At 39.8% G+C, this 23,660-nt stretch overlaps 1 protein-coding gene across 1 annotated transcript in view; it reads left to right on the top strand.

Moving 5' to 3' along the window:
• The window catches only part of CALCR (calcitonin receptor), a 60,670-nt gene extending 37,243 nt beyond the window's left edge, over positions 1-23,427 (top strand). The window contains exons 7-12 of the mRNA XM_059395748.1: positions 3,835-3,988; positions 9,087-9,147; positions 9,233-9,299; positions 11,676-11,894; positions 12,612-12,653; positions 22,933-23,427. Coding sequence (XP_059251731.1) covers positions 3,835-3,988; positions 9,087-9,147; positions 9,233-9,299; positions 11,676-11,894; positions 12,612-12,653; positions 22,933-23,193 — 804 coding nt within the window. The 3' untranslated portion in view covers positions 23,194-23,427. The remainder of the gene's footprint in view (positions 1-3,834; positions 3,989-9,086; positions 9,148-9,232; positions 9,300-11,675; positions 11,895-12,611; positions 12,654-22,932) is intronic.
• Positions 23,428-23,660: the final 233 nt, after the last annotated feature.

The following is a 23,660-nucleotide window of genomic DNA, read 5'->3' on the forward strand; positions in this document are numbered from 1 at the left end:
TGTTCTTAAAAACACTGACACACATTATTTTCTATGCTATGCAGATGAGAAGAATTATTCTTAAGTGTGGTTGGGAGATATAATTGGAATAAAATGTGCAACTGAACATCAACATTCCATAAAATTTTGAGGTTGACTTAATTGATTAGACTAAAGAAAATCTTTTTGCTATAACTACAATTCCATTTTTAATCAAATTACTATAAAGGCTCTTCATGCCATGTGATGAAAACATAGATTTGTCTAATGAGTATACTAAATCAAGAAAACTGTAGGATCTCTTCTCTTGATAGTGACATTATTGCTCAAAAAATCTTATATTTTATTGAAATACAAACAGATAATGAAGACACTGAATGGTGATACAATTCATCTGAAGCCAAAGTGGATAGTACTGCTTTTACTTCTTAGGATACATATCATTCACAGAATTATCTCTTTTTTGCCCATAATAAAGAAAATAAAATAGAGCATAATTCACAAATTCCATATATTTTTGACTTGGAACATTTGTTGTTTTACTTGGGAGTGGTCTAGTTGCATTTGAATATAGATTATTTCTTGCAATTTAGGAAATCATTAATCTATACAAAATTATAGTATTATGACTGCTTCCTGGAATAATAGTCAAAGAGCTGTTTAGCTAATTTAATCTCAGAATTAATCTCTTATTACCTGATGCTGCTAAGCAGAAAACCATCCCAGAATGATGGAGAGGACTAACCTTAGGCAAGAGGACCTGTCTCTTTGTTGAATGCCTGGTTTACTCCATCCTTGAGGGAAGAGTTGTAATCAAGTCAGAGATTATATGACCATACCTTATTTATCTTGATATTCACAGAGATACTAGAGTTCTTGTCTCATAATAGGTTTTCCATAAATGTTTGTTGAATGCACCTGAATGACCTTGAATATCTCAGGCATGTGATTCTTTACTAGGAACCTAAATTAGAAACTCCTAAAATATTTTGAAAATACACAAGGGAGTTATGGTCTAGTTACACGTATTTCGTAAGTGTTCCCCAGGTGATACTGATGAACAACCCTAGTTATGAACCACTGATCTAAGTGGTGATGAATTTTATAAAAATTTTAATAATCATCTTGATCATCTAGATATATCAAATTATGCCCATGATATATTGGGAGGAAAAACTAATAGACTGTTGGTTTTCAGACTTTTTGTGAACTTTTGAGCCATTTAGCCTCAAAAAATATCTTACCAATACAAATGATCCTCTTTATTCAAAGATTCCATATTTGAAAATTTGCTTACTTGCTAAAAATTTACTTGTAAGTCCAAAATCCATATTCTCAGGGTTTTCATGGTCATTCACAGACATGCACAGAGTAGCAAAAACACTGAGTCACTTGATGTACACATTCTGTACAAGGCAACACTCTGTCTTCTTATTTCATCTCACATAGTGTAAATGTCCTTTTCACAGTCTATTTAATTCCACATTTCTTTGCTTTTTGTTAGTGATTTAATTACTTAAAATGATCCCCAAGCGCAATGCCTAAATGCTGTCATCTTCCTAAACACATCTTCCATAACACTGTTATGATGTATCTAACAGAAAAAAAAAAAAATAGGTATGTTAGATGAGTCTCCCTCAGGCAGAAGTTATAGTGTTGTTAGCCATGAGTTCAATGTTAGTAAATGAACAAAATAAAATAAATAAGTTCTCTTTAAACAGAAACAAATTAAAAGTTATATATTGATTGGTGGATGAAAATATTTAGACCAGAGGCTTAGAGGAACCTGACCCTGTATTTCCCTTTGGAACAATAGCTCAGTATTTGCTAATTCAGTTTTTGCAGTAACTTTGCAGAACATAACTATTGTGAATAATGAGAAGTGACTGTATATAAAACATGAAGCCAGACTTCTCCGGGTGACAAAGAGCCACCTCTTTGCACACGTCTATTGTCTTTATCTTTTTCCTCTCTCTTCCTCTATGAGTGGCAGCCACCTAAGTATTCTACACTGGGATTCTCGACCCAGAAGGCATAGAGCTTTCAAATAAGAGTAGTCTTCAAAATGAATGCAGAGTATCAACTGCATTTCTTATTTCAGCTATATGTTCAAGTTCATGTGCACCTGACAAGTATTTGCTTAGCAAATGCAAACTCATATAAAATTAAATCAAATAATTCCACTCAGGGGGCACCTGGGTGGCTCAGTGGGTTAAGCCGCTGCCTTCGGCTCAGGTCATGATCTCAGGGTCCTGGGATCGAGTCCCGCATCGGGCCTCTGCTCGGCAGGGAGCCTGTTTTCCTCTCTCTCTCTTTGCTTGCCTGTCTACTGTGATCTCCCTCTGTCAAGTAAATAAATAAAATCTTTTAAAAAAAATAATAAAAAAAATAATTCCACTCAGGAAGATATTCAGATAGAGGAAAAAACAAAAAAAGAAAAGTCAGTGCCTTCCTAAGCCAAATATAAATTATTTTGGGTCACCTGATATTTTGAATTCTGTGCACTGCTCTTCCACTTTGGTCAGAATCAGAAGTTGCTTCTGTCTCTGAAAAATGCAGTATTTGCTTTCTTGTGAACCCAGCTGGCATTTTCCTATGTTCTATGAGTCCCAGAAGGATTGAGCACATTGGATTCTCAGTAAATAAATTATTACGGCTATGCATTAAATAGAAATGTGCAGTCCTGAAAAGGTTAGTGCAGTGCTGAAAGTGATGTTATGGCTTTCTTACTTTGTAAAAAAGAAAGCCTGAAATCAGTCAGATTCAAAATGCAATAGGGAGCAACATGATGTAAAGCAGAGAAGTTGGCAAAGTAATAATGCAAAAAATCATCTCTAAAACCTAACGTCTGTTGTTGTTGTCGTTGTTGCTACAGAGAGTTAAGCGCAGTTAAATATCTTAGGGTAGCGCTCCTCAACCAGGAACATTTTGCTCCCCAGAGTATATTTGGAAATGTCTGGAGACATTTTTGATATTACGAATGGGTAAGGGCTGTTACTGGTGTCTAATGGACAGAGGTCAGGAATGAGGCTAAGTGCCCAACAATGCATAGGACAGCACCTCATAAGAATGACAATAAATCATCTAGTCCAAAATATTTGTGGTACCAAAATGAGAAGACCTATTCTAAAGGTGACTATGAAATAATTTAGGATGTTCTGTTATGCAGTTTAAGCAATAATTGTTTCTATACAGACTATATGTACCGGATCTGATTCCCCAGAGATGTGGTTCCTTCCTCTACACTTAGTACTAAACAAGGATCTATTCCTAATCTCTGTGCACCAAACATGTGGATCCCAACTTAGAAGCTAAGCCTCCCATATGAAAATAAAATCACTCACATCAGATGGGTTCAGCATAGGTCCTGGCTCCTACATGAGAAATTTATCACTTGGTTCTCTCCTCTGTATTGCTAACGAGACATCATCAACAGATCAATGGACTTTAGGAGCATCATGAACAATTTCTGGGTTATTCGCCTCATTGGCCACAGAAAAGGGGCCATAAAAGTCATGTGAAAAATCCTTGGATGCTCAAAAACTATAGGCTCAGAAACAATGCAGGGAAATCAACCTGTTGAGTCTATATAAGTCACCAGAATGTAACAGGAAAAGAACACTTTGAGGACATGGCTTCCATTGCCCTAAATAGCTGTTTACCTGTAATATGAATGCAATACTAATGGTCTATGCACTGTCATTCTGATTTGTGGGGACAGAGGAAGGCACATGTCCACAGATGCCTGGGACAGGCTGAATACAAATCCTTTGGTTCGTATTAACATTTACCCTCTGTTCACAGTCACACTCTTGCCAATACCTTCCACTGACTTCTTCCCTTTCTTTCTGACAGCTGAGCTGCAAGATTTTGCATTTCTTTCACCAGTACATGATGGCATGCAATTATTTCTGGATGCTCTGTGAAGGAATCTATCTGCACACCCTCATCGTGGTGGCCGTGTTCACCGAGGAGCAGCACCTGCGCTGGTATTATCTCTTGGGCTGGGGTATGTATTTTTTTCAACTGAGTTTTGAGTCACCTTCACCTCTCTCTGTAAATTTACAGTCTTCTTCTAGTCTTGGTCTCAAAAAATGATCAGGAGTCTAGGTCTTGCGAGGAATGATGCGACACAGGTTGGGGCAGGAGTTCAGTCTCCAAGAGAGCTTGGTAGAAGCCCTTTAATAGGTTCATATGGATTGTGATCAGTGTGGGAGTCAGGACAGAGAAGGAGAAGTGTGGTTATGTGTTTCACCAGGAAGCAGACCCCAAGTACAGATGGACAAATGTGCCTTGACTGAGAGAAGATCTGATCAGACTCTCCCTTCAGTTTTATTTATCACCTGTTTGTAGTGCAAAATAGAGTTTCACATTTTCGATTCTGTATCTCCTCCATTCGGGCACCACTTCCCTCCCTCAAAAACATTCCTTCCTATCAATCCATCAGCAGGACTCCTCCAGTGAAAGGTCAGGAGGTACACTATCACCGAACAATAGACATAAATAACCTCACGGGACTCCACAGTGCATGGCAATGGCTTTGAAAAGCCTGTAGCTGGTTGCTTAAATCATCGTTGCTTCTGCACAGATTGACTAAGGTAGGGTGCTGAGGTCAATGAGACCACTCTAAAACTTCTCCCCTTCCCCCAAGGGATGCTAAAGTCTAGCTCACTCTGATAGAAGGAAACTAGGTAGGTAGTAGAGGCAGGGAGAGGGGAAAAGGTCTGAGACCAAAAAGCATGCTGTCAAAAACAAAACAAAACAAAACAAAAAGACACATCCTGTGAACCTCCCATACCAGAGAAAGTTCCTGACTGTAGAGCCAAACGTTTGCCCTTATTGTTCACTGATTAGTGACTGTGGCTCTTGGAGCAGAAGCTGTGGATTATCCTCAGTTAAGCCCACTCTTTCATGTGGCATTTGGGAGAGCCCCTAAAAATATTGATAGGAAAGGAAAGAGTTAATGAGGAGAGAAGATAATCCAAAGGTTTTCTGAAAACATCAACCTTTGTACTTAAACCCCTACTCAACAGGCATTGTCACCAAAGTATGGAAATATATCTGGGAAGTCATGTAAATGACCTAAAGTCTTTCACAATCTACACCAGGCCTGGTCCTATGTGATACTTGTTTCAGTAACACCCTTCCTAACAGGTGTATATGGACTTTAACAAAACATATGACCCCAAACCAATAGGACAAATGTATAATGGTGGGTTAGTGGGGCAGATATTTGGGGTGTGTCATCAATGAACTGATCATGGTTGCGAGTAACAGAGAACAAGATTTTCTAACTTAAGCAAAAAGAGAATCTAGAGTATCTTCTGGAAGTCAAGGGCTGAAATGCCACCAAAGCTAATATAATGGGACTAGAAAAGGAGCACCCTCCCTCTATCTTTTTTTCTGTTTTGTTTTATTTTCCCCTAAGCATCGTTTTAACCCTTCTCTGTTTCTATAGACCATAGATCACAGGGTCTCCAATCCTAATGGTCAGTACAAGCTACCCCAGATTTTCCTGAGCTCACATTTTTCTGTTCCAGGTACATAAAAAAACTAGATGCTTGTCTTTAAGTCCCAATTCTGAATAGCAGGACAAGAGAATCTGATGGGTCCAACTAAACTCAGGGGGCCAGACCTGGCTCAAAGAATCATGGTTACGGACTTTGAGAGGGAGATGATCACATAGTGCAAACATGTCTGGAAATGTGTGACCCATCCAAAAAAATGGGAGAGGGGTCTTTGTGACCTGGACAGCCCATCTAGAATATTCCCCAAACCGCCTCACCACTGTTCCCCCATGATCTCCTCATTCTGTTACCTTAACCATCCAGCGAGATTAGAAAGCAGGCTTGTGACTGTCCTGCCAGTCTCACGTCCAGTGCTAGGTTCTCTTGCTCTTCCTTGACCTCAAAACACATAGAATACAAAGAACAAAATGGCCTTTCATTATTTTTTTCTTTTAGTCGCAACCTTCCACAAAGAGGCTGATCTTACCTTTAACTGACCTTCTCAGCCTCATATGTACCTTGTCAGAGATTTCTTGTCCTCCAAAGCTAATCATACCAGGAATCAACTGAATACAGTTCAATGCCCCCTAATAGTAATTCTGATCATTACAATAGTAATGATTGTTGCTGGTCAGATGCCTTCCAACTGAAGACCTGAAAATAACATCCCACCCCTGGTCTTCCACACACACACACACACACACACACACACCATTTCTGTGTGATGTATTTTACTTTTTTCCTTTAAAATAAAATCTATGACGTATTTCTTATACTGGTTTTGACTCTTCAAAAACATCTATCTACCATACTCAGAAACTTTTCCATGGAGGAAAAAGGCTATAAATTTATTCTTGCCTGTGACATTCAACAGAGATGAGGGCACCCTGGAAGGAACAATTTATAATTACTCTTTCCATTCTGATGCATTGTGAATTAGTTATGAAACTTTTGACATCATCATAGACAGCTCGATGAAGACATCTGCTTAACATGCATAAACAATTCAAAGCGAAAAAGGAACAAGCTGTTCAGCTGTATCAAAAAGAAGGTAATAAAAATAAGTAAAAATATTTATGGGATCCCTGAACCTTCCTTAATCAGAAAATACTTAAAACTTTATGAGAATGATTGAAGTGGGATCCTAAGGAACATTACACTCACTCAGTAAGGTAAGCATGGAATCATAAATTTAAAAGAATGAGAATTTGCACTTCCCCCTAGACCGATGTTTGGAAAGACAAATAGTCAACCAATATAGTTCTAAAATGTAATTATTTTTTAGCAGGTCAGACCTCAGTCTATCTTACTCTGCCCCTGCACACATGCGCGTGTGTGCACATGCTCCAAAATTCCACCAAACCCTTTACTGTGTTTGAGAACAAAATTGAGAGACAACCGTGATGATGTCTTTTGAAGCAATAGCTCTGTCCTAGAATTTGGGCAAGCATTGTCTTTGGGTGGGAGAAAAACAGCTAAAGGCACAAGTGAAATAATGCCGCAAGAAAAATAGTGTCACAGAATCTTTAAAGAATTTCTAGTGGAGCAGAGAGGAATAAATTTCTACTGGGTAATATTTTTATTGTCCTTTTGAAATTATTTTCACACCTAAAAAGTATGATAGTTCCTAAATGTTATGGTGCCATGAAATAAGGTAAAACCTGTGCTTTGAAAGGAGGTGAGAGTGGGACAGCCGAAGATTTGGTGCAAGAAAGCTGTGCCTGAAGATGTGACTTTGTTTACAGGTGACGTATGTCCCATCCATTCTTGTCAGCTGTGAATAGTGTTACCCACTCCAGGATCTGGAACAGATCCTAAAAATTATAAAAGACATAAGGAACATCACCCTCTTGGAGGAAAGTATCCAGTGATGTAATTCTCCCCAATAGAAAGTGAAAGAATGCTTTTCTTTTTTTTCTTTTCTTTTTTTTTTTTTTGGTAGTTACTCCCTTACAAATCTGCACAGGGCCACTTACTAGTTGATTTCTCTCAAATCGAAGCAACTTCAAATAGTGAGGTTTAGTTCTCAGAAATAAATTATTTGTTTTACAGCCCTCTCCTGATTGATTCTTCGCCTTGCTCTTTCTCCTCTTCTTATAAATTAAAGAAGGAAATTCCCTCTGTGGACTCTTACAATGAACACACAGAATTTATCTAGTCCCCCTTAAAAAAAAAAAAAAAATTCCTAGGGAGAAGGGATTATTTTTACATCTTCGGTGGCAGGAAGGGCCTTTAGGGTTCTTGGGGCCTGGGGGATAAGAGGAAGAGGAAGGGGAAACAAACTGCCTCAAACAAGGCAAACAGCACTAGGAATGAGCAGAGTTGGGGTCCGCACTCCTCTGTACATTAAGGAACACATCCTCCTCTCTACAAAATGATGAGGTGGGAGGGAGAACTCCATATGCTTCTTCTGCTAATTCTAAAACGTATGCTTCAGAATATATCGAGAAAATGAATTTCTGTTTCTAAAACCCAAGTGGGGAAATGATATGTTAGAACTGCCGTGAATAAAACACAATTATGTTTTGTGTAAAGAGTCTAACTCAAAATTCTCTCAGGCCAAGCATTTAATCAATGGCCCTATTGAATTATATGCTTCACGGGTTAAGAAGCTGAGGTTGTTCTCAGGTGAAAACTCAATATTCTGAGGCAATGTCATTTTGCATAGAATTCACAGAAAATAAAAATGTGGAGGTCTAACTCACTTCTGAGATACATTTCTCAATCTGATGATAATTCTAAAAGCTCTTTCTACAAATGTCTCAACCAAATCAAGCAATATTCTGTTGGGCTGGGGTACATCTGAGGGGGGGGAAAAACTATTTTGCAAGAACCACAACTGTATTCTAGATGACACTTATAGAATGAAAATTGATTTTAAAAAGAGGTACCCTGACAGAATGCATTGCCGATAATGACCCCTATCATTCTGTTTATAAATTCAAAGTTGCTTTTTACTAGAACTTAGAGTTCAGTGAGGGAGGTAGACTCCAAGTTACCTTCATAGAGGTTCCACAGGCAGAACTTACAGAGGGCAGGGAAGGCAGTCGTGCCCTGAAATATTCTAATGGAAAGACAATGGAATCGATACATGTGATATAAACAGACAGGAAAAAGAAAAGCCTACAAGAACTATTATGAACATCAACAAGGATTTCAGAGCAATCAGGCTATTGTCTCCGTAAGCTATCCCAGGTCATTGCCCTCCATGGTGACCTAACTCCTGTCTATTAAAGAGTCCAGTTCACATGCAGTGAAGAGCTTTGTGGACTCAACTAACAGTCATCACCACAGACATAACGATGGTGTAATGGTCACAGTGAGAGTAACAAGGTACCTACCATCCTGGAATATTTGTTAAAGACTTTTAATTACCTGGATGCTCTTCACAAAACTCTGAAAGCACGTGATATTCTAACCAAGAGAATAATTATCGGGATTGACCAAAAATAGTTTGTGTAAAAACATCAGGGAAGTATCTTGACAGAGATATTAAAATTTGCCACCTTTTTTGAAGATAAACTACCATTTTCCACGCAATCACTGTTGTAGCTTAAGATCAAGAAATCAGGTGTGATTTCTGCTTTTTCACATTTTTAGGGTTCCCGCTGGTGCCAACCACTATCCATGCGATTACTCGGGCTCTGTACTTCAATGACAAGTACGTATTTGGGTGGTTTTTAAGTGAACGTATTTGTAAGTAAAATGCATTTATATTCATGTATTCCCTCCCTCCTTGTTTTCAGCTGCTGGCTGAGTGTGGAAACCCATCTGCTTTACATCATCCACGGTCCCGTCATGGCCGCACTGGTGGTGAGAATTGCTTTTATTTATCTTGTTGTTGTTGTTGAGAATTGCTTTTTAAATCCATTATTAAGTGTTATCTCTTTGTGAAGATTTCTGTAAAGATGGCCCTGTGTCCCATATGGCTCAGGACTTCAAAATTAGGCTAAGGTAATGATGATCTGTAATGAGATCATCTGTAACAATTTGATTTGAGGATCTTTAAATGAAAAAAAACAATTTTTATTTAACACTGTTGGGGAAGGGTTGCATTAAGTTCATTTCTATACCCGCCATCACAAAAGTACAGTTTTCTTGAAACAACACTATACCTACCTGCTCCTCATTAAAGGCAAAGATCAAGGGACTGAAGAATGGTAAGAAGATGTTACTGAGAAAGAAAGTAAAAAATCAGAGTCCCTCTGCACCTTTTTCCCTGGTCTCTGCCAAACAAAACCATCTCTCATTTCATCTCTGGTCCGTGAGCCATCGTGGGAACTACCACTGAGCATACACTTCAGGATTGTACATTGCCTGCATGTACATTGCCAGGCTCTTCCTAACAGCAGCCCTTCGAAGTAGATGCATCAGGACTATTGGTACTCATTAAGAAAACTAGACCCAAAGATTCAAGTAAATGCATTCCCAAATTACATGACTAGTAAAAAGTTGGGGTTGAGGAGAACATGACCATCTGCATGTATTTCCAAGCTCTTTGTTTTTATCTAAGGTTTACTCTATGGTAGTGAGCATGACAACCAGCCCATTTAATATTTAGACACTATTTTTCCCACTAGCCTCAAAAACAGTGCTTTTCCCTTGGAAAAAGAAAAACGAAAACAGTCCGAGTCATAAACCATGTTCTGCTCATGTACTGAAGAAGTATCCATTAGAAACTGATCAAACCAAGTCATCATCCAACCTGACTTCCCACTGCCCCAGTCTCTCCAGTGCACACTCAATTTCTTTTGCCCTACTTCAGAGCAGTGATGGACATGCCAGCCCAACTGTGCTGACAAAGACCCATGGATGTGGATCTTGAATATTTCAATACCTCCTAAGAGTTCAATTATTACTAAAGGTCTCTCTTCTTTCTTGAGTTTTGGGGGCAACTATGCTTATTTCTTTTCTGGGTAGAAAAACCACACTAATCATTTAAAAATAAATCATCAATTAAATTTAAAAAACAACTTTGGTTTCAAAATTAATCTCCATAGCCAAAAGTAGTTTGAGACCCACTGCAATGGCTAATATTAAAAAGTGTGACCATACCAAGACTTGGCAAGGGTAGAGAACAACTGGAATGCTCAGCTAGAGCTAGAGGGAATGTAAAATGAAGCCACTTCTTTGGAAGACAGTTTGCCAGTTTCTTATAAAGTTAAATATACATTTATCATATCAACAGGCAGTTCTACTCCTGGGTACTTACTCAAGAGACACAAAAACGTATGTCCACACAAAGACTTGTATACAAATAATCATAGCATGTTAATTTGTAATAGTCAAATTGTGAAACCTTGCCAATTTCCATCAACAATAGAAAGAATAAACAAATTATGTGTATTATCCATGTAATGGAGTACTACTCAGCAATAAAAAGGAATGAAATGCCAATATACACAACGTGAATGAATCTCACAGATAATATGTCAAACCAAAGAAGCCAGACATGAAAGAGTACATACTGTATAACACTCCACTTCTGTGGTAATAGAAATTAGTGGTCGATTGAGGTGGAAGGGTTGTTGAAGCAGGAGAGAACTTTCTAGGGTAATGAAAATGCTCTTGTCTTGTTTGGAGGGGTTGCTACCCAGATACCTACATTTCTCTAAACTTCTTGAATGTAAACTTAAAGTCTCTAATTTACTTAATGTGCCTTACATCTGAATGAAGTCATGTTCTTTAAAAAATGTTATTAGAAAGAAAAGAGGGCTGGGAGAGCTATCTCTACTACATAAACTTCAGAGATGAATTCTTCGGTCCTCATTTCACTTTCTGGGAAGTAGTCCTGCCTAAGGGGAAAATCTCCATAATGAAATGACCAGAAAACAAGATCTGAAAGTGTTGGTTATGACTCTCCTTCGGAAAAATCATAAAAATCAAAGTGATGAATAAACTACCCTCATTGGAATTAAACTTAATTTATTTACTTATACAGAAAAAAAATGTTTTCTCATTTGGACAAAATTTTTTTTAAAAAAAGGGAAATGTTAACTCAGGTCTGGAGAGGGTCTTTGGTTTTACGGCTGCACCCGGTAATGCCGAGCTTATTACACCAACTCACACGCCATCTCTCCTGTCCTGTGACATCTGCTCCCAGGCTGAGATAAACAAGAGTCAAGGAAAGCAGTCATCCATAAGTCGGCCGGACCTGGATGATTTGCTCATAATGTCACATCTTTGCAGGTCAATTTCTTCTTCCTGCTCAACATCGTCCGGGTGCTCGTGAGCAAGCTGAGGGAGACCCAGGAGGCGGAATCGCACATGTACCTGAAGGCCGTGAGGGCCACTCTGATCCTGGTGCCCCTGCTCGGAATCCAGTTTGTCGTCTTTCCCTGGAGGCCTTCCAACAAGATGCTTGGGAAGATCTACGATTACCTGATGCACTCTCTGATTCACTTCCAGGTAAAGAAGCCGGTGGTGTATTGATCAGCTGTTTGCTCAGCTAGTTGATGTAGGCAGAAGCACTTCTAAGGTCCATCTGTGATCAGAAGGACCTTTGCAAATATATATAACCTGGAAGGGATACAGCTTCTCTTTTTCTCATTACCTGTTTCCCCCTTTTATTTTTGAATCTCAAAACCGAGGAAGGAAAACAGGGAGGATGAGCTTTGAGAACACATCTTTCTGAGGACAAATACTTGTCCAGGGACTGACCCACTGCACAGCACTGAGTACTGAGGACAGAGTTTCTATTCCCACCGTCCTTTCAACCTTTCCTTCCCCTCTCCAATAGTTTGAGGGAAAGCACATTTGTTTTGCCTTTATGAGGGGGAGTTTTGAAGATCAACATAACCAGTGCCAATCAGTTTCCCAACCTGATAGCTAGCATCACAGTCACCAATGCCATGAAAACACAGTCACCAATGCCATGAGGCAGATGTTCCTGTCAGTAGGAAATGTCTCCAGTGGACCCCAAGGTGGAAACTGTACCCCCTTAAACTAGAATATTCTTATAGTGAAGCACTGAATATGAGTGTGCTAGTAATTGTCTTTCATCAAGCCTTGACTTGCTAATGCAATAGTGAAATGCTCCTCTTCAGGCTGTCTATTAATATTGATTCCTAAACAATGTAACGCACCCAAAAATAATCTCAGTTCTATTTTTCCTTCTCTTTTAAGGGATTCTTTGTCGCCGTGATCTACTGCTTCTGCAACAACGAGGTAAGCGTGCATTTCACAGAATACCATCACTCGTTGATACAAAGCCAGCACTTTACAGTTCCCAAAGGGCCTCTGGTCACATTTCATTTGCTCTCACTTCTGCAGTTGACCTCATGGGGTTTCGTGACATACAGGATCATGTATTTTTCCACTACTTCACATGAATCTTATCTGTGTTTCTATGGGAGAATTGTAGATATGATCCACATGGGCAGCTATGTTCTGATTTCATTGGATGGCATCTTAAGCTAGTCAGTCCCTGGAGCAGCAAGAGTGAGAGCTATTCTGGATTCTCCTAGAAAGAGAAGTCATGCTGCCATCCTTTTGGAAGACTCAGCTCCTCCCTGGGGCTGAGCCAGGATCCAGCCAGTGTGAACTGGTTCACCACTTTCTTGTCCTGTCGCTTGGTGCCAGTGTCACACCACATCTTCGAGATGGTGGCAGTCCTCCTGAAGTTAAGACCCCAAAAGGAGCCTCATATAAGTAATTTATTATCTGAATATTTAGCTCAGTGAAATCTAGAGATCCACATGGCCAGTGTTGTCAGGGGGAGGTTAGCCAGAGTGCCCTTTCTTGCAATGAAATCTTCTTGCCTGGGACCCCAACTGTGAAGTAGAAACATGAAGCTGCTTACTCCCTAATGCAAACTGGTGCAGCCACTGTGGGAAACAGCATGGAGGCTCCTTGGAAAATTAGAAATAGAACTATCATATGATCTGGTAATTCCACTACTGGCTATTTACCCAAAGAATATGAAAACACTTATTCAAGAGATATATGTACCCCTATGTTTATAGCAGCATTATTTATAATAGCCAAGAAATGGAAGCAGCCCAAGTGTCCCTTGAAGGATGAAAGGATAAAGTAGTTCTGGTACATACATACAATGGAATATTACTCAGACATAAAACAGTAAAATCTTGCCATTTGCAACATATATGTTAATTGTACTGGAATTTCTTTTTTAAAAGTGGAGCTGCTTTGGGGCACCTGGGTGGCTCAGTGGGTTAAAGCCTCTGCCTTCAGCTCTGGTGGTGATCCCAGGGTCCTGGGATCGAGCCCCGCATCGAGCTCTCTGCTCTGCGGGGAGCCTGCTTCCTCCTCTCTCTCTCTCTCTCTCTGCCTGCCTCTCTGCCTGCTTGTGATCTCTGTCTGTCAAGTGAATAGATGGAATCTTAAAAAAAAAAAAAAAAAAAAAAAAAAAAAAAAAGTGGAGCTGCTTAAATTTGTACCAAAGAAGACCCAGGCTTTCAAGAAACACAGTTTGTAAGCTCCCTCATTTTTCAGGTGAGAAGCCTACACTCTAGGAAGAACGTGTGACTGGTACAATGTCACAGTCATAGTTCCACAACCAGGACTAGAACCTAGATTTCCTGATTCTTAATTAAATGAACTAAATATTCCACTACACTATAATATGTCTATGATTCCTCCCTGGAGCTTTGCTCATATACTTTTTCTAGTTATATACCACATGAATTGTAATGTGCAATTATTTTTTATCATTTTACGTTGATCCCTATTTAGAATAATTCTATACCAAGAAAAATACCATTTGGTGAAGAGATCAACAAATGTTAAGATTTTTCCTATTAGTAATTAGAAAGGTTTCTAACCAGAATCAATTGATCTTTAATTCTCTACTCTTTATTTCTTCGGTTATCAGGGAGCACCTATAAGATTTTGCTGTTCTATGACGTATTATTTATCTCCAACCTTGTCACTGCTTTATAAGATTTTTGTCGCTCTCATTCTACTATTTAATTGGTACATTTTACTCCTCACTTCATCCATTCACCCATAAGCTCATTCCTTCATTCAGCAGAAATAGATCATCCAGGGGCTAGACTGAAGGCCTGGGGTAGAAATGAAAAGTCACCCTTCTGCTGTCAGCTGTTAGTGTCTCTTTGGTTTTTTTGTTTGTTTTAAGAATAGCAAAAACCAAATAAATAAATAAATATGGTTTAGGACATCCTCTCTTTATATCAATTTCTATGAATGCATAATCTGTCTTATAAGTTATTTCAGGTGCCATACAAATAAATTTTCCACCTAAAGCAATATCTCTATAGGGCTAACATAAAAATCAGGTTCAGAAGGGGCATACCTTGAAAACATGAGAGGATTGTAGGCATTTGCAAAAATACTTCACCCCCCTTCCTCTGTTTTAACCATGACGCTGTCTTTGAAGCATCAGGCATAGAGAGCAAGACAAGAAGTCCTCCCAACAATTGATCATTTCTATTTCATTTGAGTATGTTATCTCTGCTTTTCAAAGCCAAGAAACCATCTCCATTTTAATTAGGATTCTTTTACTGGGGAAGCTACCAGAGTGACATTTCTAATAAGATAGAAATTTTGTACTGTGCCAAATGTAACATCACAGCCCCATGAATTTTAGATTTGCAGCTCTCCACTGGGCCTTCTGTGAAGGTGCTGTCTATACCCCCATCAACCCGGCAGGGCATGCAGCCCTGCGGGTGGGTCTCGAAGCTGCCACTGCCACTGCCAGAGAAGTGTGTGGGCTTTGCTGGGAGCACGTTGAGTTTTAGCAGAGATCTAGGGGGCTGAGATGGCAGCTCGACAGTGCAGAAGGAGGTTTTCATTTTCATTTCTTACCTGCATGTTGTCAGTGATTCCCATTATGGAAATTGGTCAAATACCGACAGATAGACTAGAAGCAGGGAAGGAATTTGGAGAATGACAGGAGTAGGAATCAGGAAGCACCCACGAGGGCATGCTTATGGATCACGTATTTCCTACAAGTCTTCTAAGAGTATGGATGTTGACCATGTATTATTAAGTATGTAAGGGACCTCAAAGAGATGATGACGGCTACAAAGATGCCCAGCGGTTCTGAGTTACATCTTAAAAATAGAGAGAGCACCAACAAGACAGTGGTTGTTCTCCCTTTCCATGGGTCTTGCTATTGTCCATGCACTGTGGGTAAAATCGTTTGTCGATCAAAGTAGCATGATCAGAAAGATCTCAATTTAACAGTAACAGATTGGAGTGGATGGAAACTACCACTGCTTTTTTGTTGTTGTTGTAACTTGTCTTGCTTTAGATAACTCATCCCACCAGCTTCTAAGAGATGGCAGTCTCTTTCTAGAAAATATTTGGTTCCAAAGCCTTCATCCAAAGGTGCAGTTGGTAGGCCCTGCTGACACTCAGGGTGGCTCCCTCACTCCTGAGGAGCCTAGAGATCCTTCTAGTGTGTCGCTTCCTTGACCAGGCCCCAGCCTTGTTCTGCCTCACCAGTTCTCTCTTCCACTCACCCAAGGACCCCAGAGGGTCAGCCTCCTTTCTTCACACTGTGAAGGGCCTACGAGTCTGTCTTTAGCACATGTCATAGCCATTCCCGCTCCACCACTCAGGCACCAGCTTGGACATGGTACCAAGCCAAGTGTGGGACTTCTTTACATGGCTATCAATTTCTAGACTGTGCTCTCAGAATCAAAGAGAAAGACTTGCTATACTGGGGTATAAGCATAAGCACCAGAAGTTATATACTGTTGAGTGTCTTCTCCCCATTTCCCCAGGTATTCCCACCATGAAGGGGAAATGCAAGGTCATTTGTGTCTCTGTATATCTCTCTCCCTCTCAGGACTGGAAGGGCTTTGTACTAACCACGGCTCCTTCCTATCCTCAGGGGACTCTCCCTACACTGTATCTTGTGTGTCCTCTATACTATGGCTTTTAGTAAAATTCTTTTTCCAGGGTAGCATGGTTTTCACTTCATAATGCAAAGATAAGCTTTTCTATTTAGAAATTCTTTTTCTCACTCAATAAAACCTGGTTTTCAAAGCTGTTGTCCTTCTAGAGACTCAAGAAAGTCAGCTTTGAGACTCAAAGCTAAACAGTGATTTCTTTGTTCTAGAGCAGTATTCTCAAACTTTCGTGTGCATCAGAATTGCCAGGGAAAGTTTGTTAAAACATAGAGTGCTTGACCTCTCAGAAGAGTTTCCTATTCAGGAGGACAGGGATGAGGCCTGAGGAATTTGCATTTCTGACAAGTTTCCAGGTGAAGCTGATGCTGCTGATCAGAGAACACACTTTGAGAACCCACTCTAGGCAAAATCTAATTTGTTCTTCAAGCAATGAATGGCCATGACTTAATGAACTAGGGAGTTGCAGGGTAATGTTATTTAGGAAATATAATAGTTAAATATTTTCAAAAATATTAACCTTATCATAGATGATATTTATTTGTTGGTGTCTTCTAGAACAAGAAAGCTTCTACAGACTAGAAGAGTACATAGTGAATGGGAATTAGAAAGCCTGGTCTTATGATCATGAAGTACCCAATTTATCTCAAACTGTAGGGCATGTACATTCTGTAAGAAAAAGACCAGTAAAGATAATGCTCCAAAAGGTGAAAAAAGTATCAGTGACAACTTTATGAATAATATTCAGAAGCATACCTCAGTATCTAATTAACAGGATTTAATAGGGGTTCCGCCTCAGAAAGTCATATAAAAGCATTTAAAGCATACCTCCAAGTGGATCTAAAATGTTTTTAAAGTTCATGATTTTAAATCTTAAATTTCGATTGCAGCAGGCCTGTTGAGTTGTGGAATCAGCAAGTGAAGGTATGAGGGAGCAGGTTTGAAAAATCTTTCTATCCAATGGATCAAAACTCCTAGGAATAAACCCCACCTTCCACTCAACAGTATATAACTTCTGGTGCTTATGCTGAACTTGAGGAAAACTAAGGCCAAAGATGAAAGCATTCAAGTCCAACTGTGAAGATTCTGACCTGATTTTCTTTTTCACAGATGTAGAAACTGAGGCCCAAATATACCAACCTCATATAGATGGTTAATACTAGAGCCAGGTGTAATACTTATGACTTCAAACCATCAGATCAGGGCTCTATTTTTTAAAGTGGTTAATAAAGAAATTGATATAATTAGGGAAAATGTAAAGTGATCTGTGTTAATTGCTTTTATAAGGAGTGATGAATCTATATAATTCAAAACTTTGTATGTTATATTTATCACATTGGTAACTCCTAACATTTCTGATGCTTTTCAAGAGCAATGAAGTCTCCCTGTTTTTTTTTTCCCCCAAACAGATTCAATGCCCTTATTTTAGTGATCAAAGCAGCATCAAGCTCAACCTGTGGTATTGTAGGAGATAATTGCCCTATTAAACTATAATTATTCAAGTGTCTTTTACATCCTGCTAAGGGCCTATTCTTATATATGTGGTTTACAAATTGAAGCAGATTGCCAGCTCCACACAAAAGAATAGATTATAATTCGGGAATGCAATTATAGAAGGCTATGAACATTTCTGTAATAATAATAATATTAAAAACATAAAATAGGCCTCAAACCCTTTGGCCTCATGCTGGGCAGGGTACTTCATTAATACGCATGGATATGCCAATGGGGATTATTTTCTTAAAATGTGAGGAGAAACAAAGCCTTTTTTTTTTTTTCGTCCTCTGGGCACTTTTACAAACTCACTCTAAACTTAAACTGTCTGCTTTGGATACCTCTAAATAACCGTGTGAGTTTTATCTATAAAGACAGTGTTGGTATTTGAGAGATGCTGAATCCACGGAAACTGTCAATTCCCTTTGTCTGGGGACATCACTTCTCCAAAAATATGCTGAAGCAGTATATTTCCTAATTCCTCAACAGGGCATTTGATGGTTCCTAGATTACAAACCTGGCATTTAAAGCATTAAGGACCTACATTTAATAGATAGTATGACCCAAATAAAACCATGCCATCTTTTGGCTAGTCCCAACAGAAAAATAAATGGTATAGAAATCCAAAAGAAATCCAGGAAGTAGCAAGCCTGGGCCATGGAGCACTCTGTAGAGACCTAGTGTAGAATGTATGAGATCAGCAACTATGTGTGTCATTGAGAGGTCTTTGTATTTTCTTAGCACTACCACCCTCCAAAAAAGAATATGACAGAAGAGTTTCATTTTAGTCTGAAGACTTGAGGTCACCATCCTGCCATAATAACAGCACAGTAATAGCAATAATAACAGTAGCCTCCCTGTGTAGTACTTTAAAGCTTAGATGCCACTTTGATATATACTGTCACAATTTAATCCTTCCAACAGCAAGGTGAGGTAGAAGAATTGTATTGAAGAAAGGAGTCTCAAAGAGGTTAACTATCCTACCCAAGATTATAAGGCTAATGTGGGCAGAGTGAGTTTCTTGACCCAAAGTTCAGTCCTTTCTTTCATGGCATCGAATGAGACCCAGTGAAATGATGCTATAGGTGGAAAAAGAACAGAAAGGTGGTGTGATGTGACCCAATGACACTCTTCCTTCCCTGCCCAGCTGGTTGCCAGGTTGCCGACAAGTGCCTGCTTCTGCTCATTTCCAAAAGTAGCAACTCACTGGAGCTCAAGAGCAGTTCCCCAAAACACACACCATGGCATGAGAGAAGACCTAGCAACAGTTGTAGGTGATCCAACACCCAGTAGCTTACGGTTTACCTCTGGAAGGAATTCAAGTTCTCAAAAAGCAATGATTCTAGGTCTCATATCAAAACCCATGAAAGAACATTTCAATTTCTCCATAAGGTTTGTCCTAGATGCTTTCAGCTCCCCACCCTGGTACCACCGGATATCAGTGCACTAATTATGGTCATTGGTGATCATTTTCTTGGCTGAAAGAGTTATGAACTCATTCTAGAATGGATGTTGATAGTCCGCAAGTATTTGTTGAAGAACTGCTGTATGCCCAACAGCATGACATGTTCTGGGAATACAAAAATGGACAAGACATGGTTCCTGCTTTTCAGAATTTTCTTGTACAGGAGGAGAGAGAGACACAGCAAGTCACAATGTTATAGCGCAGTAAGAGCAATAATGAGTATAGGTTACTGCAACAAGAGCACGGAAGAGAGACTCCTGACTCTGTCTGTATCAAAGGATCAAGAAAAGTTTCCTAGAGAAACAGAGTTGAGTCCTGAAAAACAAGTTTGGGCACCAGTGAGGGTGGGAGAGGGCCATTCCGGTCAGAGGGAGCAGCATGAGCAGAGAGACCTGATGGGAAGAAACGATATAGCTGGTGGAGAGAGACAAGCAGTTTGTTAATTTTGGAGAATTCAGGTCAAGGCCATAAGTGGTTTAAAACCACTCTGGCAGAGAGATGAGCCAACTCAGACAAAAGCAGTAGAATGACAGGAATTTTCCACTCCTGCCCCTGATAGCAGCTCTGTGCCTGGTATCTAAGTGCTCTTACAGAACCTGAATCCCTTCTATCTGTGCTGGCCGGGTGACTGAAATAGAGGCATTTGGGGTAAATAGCTAAAGGACAAAACCATCAAACCAAGATTTCAGGTCACTCTGGGTATGGACTGAATTCCTTCTGAAGAGAGTAACCCCAGTCCAGTTCAGCCCATTCGGAGTATGTCCCCCTACTGCTGTTTTGAATGGCAGCAGCCGAGTGCAGGAAGCCGGTGTGAGCAAGAGCACATTGTTTCAATTAGAGAGAGTAAATGGACCCAATTCTTCAGACTTTATCTTCTCTTTGTGTCTTGACCTATAGACAGAAATGTCACAGAGGGGAAACAAACTAGTCAATGCTCAGTTATTCAGCACTAAATGCAGATAAACTGTCCTAATTGCTTTTCTTCTTTACTATTTCATTCTTCCTCATCTCTGCCTCTTCTATTCCTCCAATCCATCTTGTCCCTTCCAGCTGTGTTACACCTTCCATCTGTACCTCTTGCACTAATGTGCTTAGGAAAGCAAAGGAAGCAAAACACTTATATGAATTAATTTTCAACCAGTAAATAGCCCTAATAAAGAACTAGGCTGGAGAGGAGCCTGAAGGTGTCAGACTATCAAAAGGGAGATACCTGACTCTCAAATCCAGCCACATTGACTGGCAGAACCTTGGAGGTGGTGGGAGGTGGGGTTAGCAAGGGGTGAGAATGGGAGAAAAAGTAGGAAATTACTGCTGCTACGCACCAACATCGTATGAGGTGATTCAAATAACCTCAGTAAATCTTACTCATAACTGAATTCATGTCCTGATCTCCTTTTTACAAAGGAGAAAAATCTAAGAAAGAAAAAAACAAAAAACCAAAAGACAAAAAAGCCTATGCAGGCAATAAGCTGGGACCCAAACCCAAAGAGCACAGTCTTTGGGGTCGGTGTGTCAACACTTAGTGCTCTCATCCTGCCTAAGCAATGACCACAGGAAACAAATTCTATTTTCAGTTCAGTTCAGAACTTGATGGTCAGCTATCTACAGTGTGTATTGTGGCCAAGCACATGGTCAGGAGCCACGAGCTTCCCCTGGTGTGGTGGTTCCACCACATTCCAGCGGTTCTGACCCTGGACACGTTACATAACCTCAGCCCCCATATGTAAAGTGAAGGGAACAGTAGCCATTAAATCAGCAGGATTAAATAAGTTCATACTAAACAAGAGCCTGGAAAATGGCATGTGGTAAACCCTCAGAAAATAACAGCGACAGCTCCAACTTTTCATGCTGTCCATGACCCTCAGCACGTCTTTTGTCAACACAAGGTTCGGATACAAGGTGCACAGCTTGACCATGGCACTTAAAGTTTTGGTGTTTGTCTCTTTTAAATAAAATTAGATAGATGCACATTAGAGAGTACACTCACACACTCATCACCTCCAAAAAACTAAAAACACAAAAACAGTTTGTTGCCACAATAATTCCGAATGATTGGATTACCAAATTCGTCTACCATTTGTCATCTTGAACTTGATGGCTGCTCTGCGATATGAAGAAGAACCTCTCCTCAGTGACAAGTTTCATACCCTCTTGTCTGTGATGAATCATTTGACTGTTTTGCCTTTTACTGAGTAAAATATTTAAAAGGATATGACAAATACTAATAATTATTTGGAAAGACTGTTCTGCTATGATACACAGAAAATGTATTTGCCACAGAAATTATTCAGCCTTCTATCATGCATATCGGTTTATAACATTAGTATGTTGTACTATCATTTATATCTTCTTTTAGATTCAGACAAATTTGGCTCTTCACAATTAACTCGTTACATGCTTTATCTCAGGTCATACTGTTGCCGGATTCCCCCTCCTGTGCCCCCAGAATGGTTAGGTCTTACATTCAAGTTCGGTAGCAAGATAATGAAAGATATATTAATAAATCGATGCAAATATTTTGTATAAAAGCATATCTCCTGTACTGAGCCATAGAAAATCAGAAATGTAAAATAGATACTGCAGCAATAATCTCTATTTTAGTCTTGCTCAGCTATAGAGAAAAGCCAGAAGTTAGGAGATGACAGGGAAGATGAACTTAAAGACTAAACTGAACTCAGTTCTGAAGAAAGCAGAGCTAGACAAGCAGTGTTACTACTTTTCCGCGGTGGTTATTTTTTTGTATTTAGAACTTCCTGACTTTAGCATCTTTTCCTTCTCTACTATACAGTTTATCATATTTGTAAAGCAAGTTTGGTAAGTTTGTTTACATATTAGAAGTTTTTTCGTAGGAAGAGATTGAAATTTTATTCTTAAAAGCTTCGTACTCCATTAACCAGAGTTTTATCCGGGGTGTCCCATCTCAAGCCATGCTGGAGAAAGGAAAATCCACAGTATGAAGCCCTTATAATGAAACCCCAGGCTGTGCTGTGGTACATGCATATGTATATGTATATGTATATGTATATGTATATGTATATGTAAACAGTAATGTGTTTAGGTTTAGATAAAAATTTCTGCATTATCAGAGGTGGTAGCAGATAAAAACTTTTCAAAAATCTTTTCCTCTGATAGGACACCTATACCATAATGGGTATAATAAAACCAAGGCAATTTTCATTCATTGGACAGGAGAGCTAAAGAAGAGACTTTTGCTCAAAAAGAGCAAACTGAGGGTTGCCGGGGGGAGGGGGTTTGGGAGAAGGGGGTGGGATTATGGTCATTGGGGAGGGTATGTGCTTTGGTGAGTGCTGTGAAGTGTGTAAACCTGGTGATTCACAGACCTGTACCCCTGGGGATAAAAATATATGTTTATAAAAAATAAAAAATTTAAAAAAAAAAAAAAAAAAAAAAAAGAGCAAACAACCTTGCCCGTGGTAGCTTAGGCAAGCAACTCGTTTCTCTGACTTAAAGATTCTTCTCCCACGATGGTATATATTCCCCAACCAGAGCGTGTGTACTGCAGGGTCCTTCGGATCAGAATTACAACTCAGCCTCCTTTGGCCTCTGATAAGCTCCACGAACTGTGGCCATAAGCTTGGCTTGGGTCGTTTCCGACAATTATACCAAAACAAGGTTCCCTTTTCTCTTTCAGGTCCAAACCACCGTGAAGCGCCAATGGGCGCAGTTTAAAACCCAGTGGGATCAGCGCTGGGGGCGAAGGAACCCCCGCCGCTCCGCGGCCAATGCCGCCGCCGCCGCCGCCGCTGCTGCTGCCGCCGCCGCGGCCGAAGCCGGGGACATCCCGGTTTACATCTGCCACCAGGAGCCGAGGAACGAAGCCGCCGACAACCTGGGCGAAGGGGGTGCCGAGGTCATTGCTTTGGAAATCATTGAGCAAGAGTCATCCGCTTGAATGTGAAGCTAGCGCAGCATCGTGATCACTGAGCCTTCATTTCCTGGGAGACAGACAGACCATCCGTTTAAAGTGATCCCCATCCTCCCAGGAGCTGAGCATATCATTTGTGAAGAATTATTAAGTGAATTTGTCCATAGTAAATCTGGAGAAAGTTATCCTTGGTACTATTGCTGTGGGAGACAGTCTAGGAATGGGGTCTCCCACTGCATCCCTTGTGAACCCCATCTTTCATCTGGGACTGAGATGCAGTTGTCTTAGTAATGCAAGCAAAGTATCCAAGAAAAACACAATTAAATTGACCTAGTTCAGAAACAGGGTGCTCCTTGTTAATCTTGAGCCATTTATAACTTTGAAAAATTAAAAGCACGGTCACTATTTTTCTTTTTAACTCTAGACTTTGAATTAGAATATTTCTGTATTTGGCTATGGATCTGATTTTTAATTTTTTTATTTCAATCAATTCT

The sequence above is a fragment of the Mustela nigripes genome, chromosome 4, assembly GCF_022355385.1.
Source record: "Mustela nigripes isolate SB6536 chromosome 4, MUSNIG.SB6536, whole genome shotgun sequence".
In the NCBI taxonomy this organism is placed as follows: Eukaryota; Metazoa; Chordata; class Mammalia; order Carnivora; family Mustelidae; genus Mustela; species Mustela nigripes.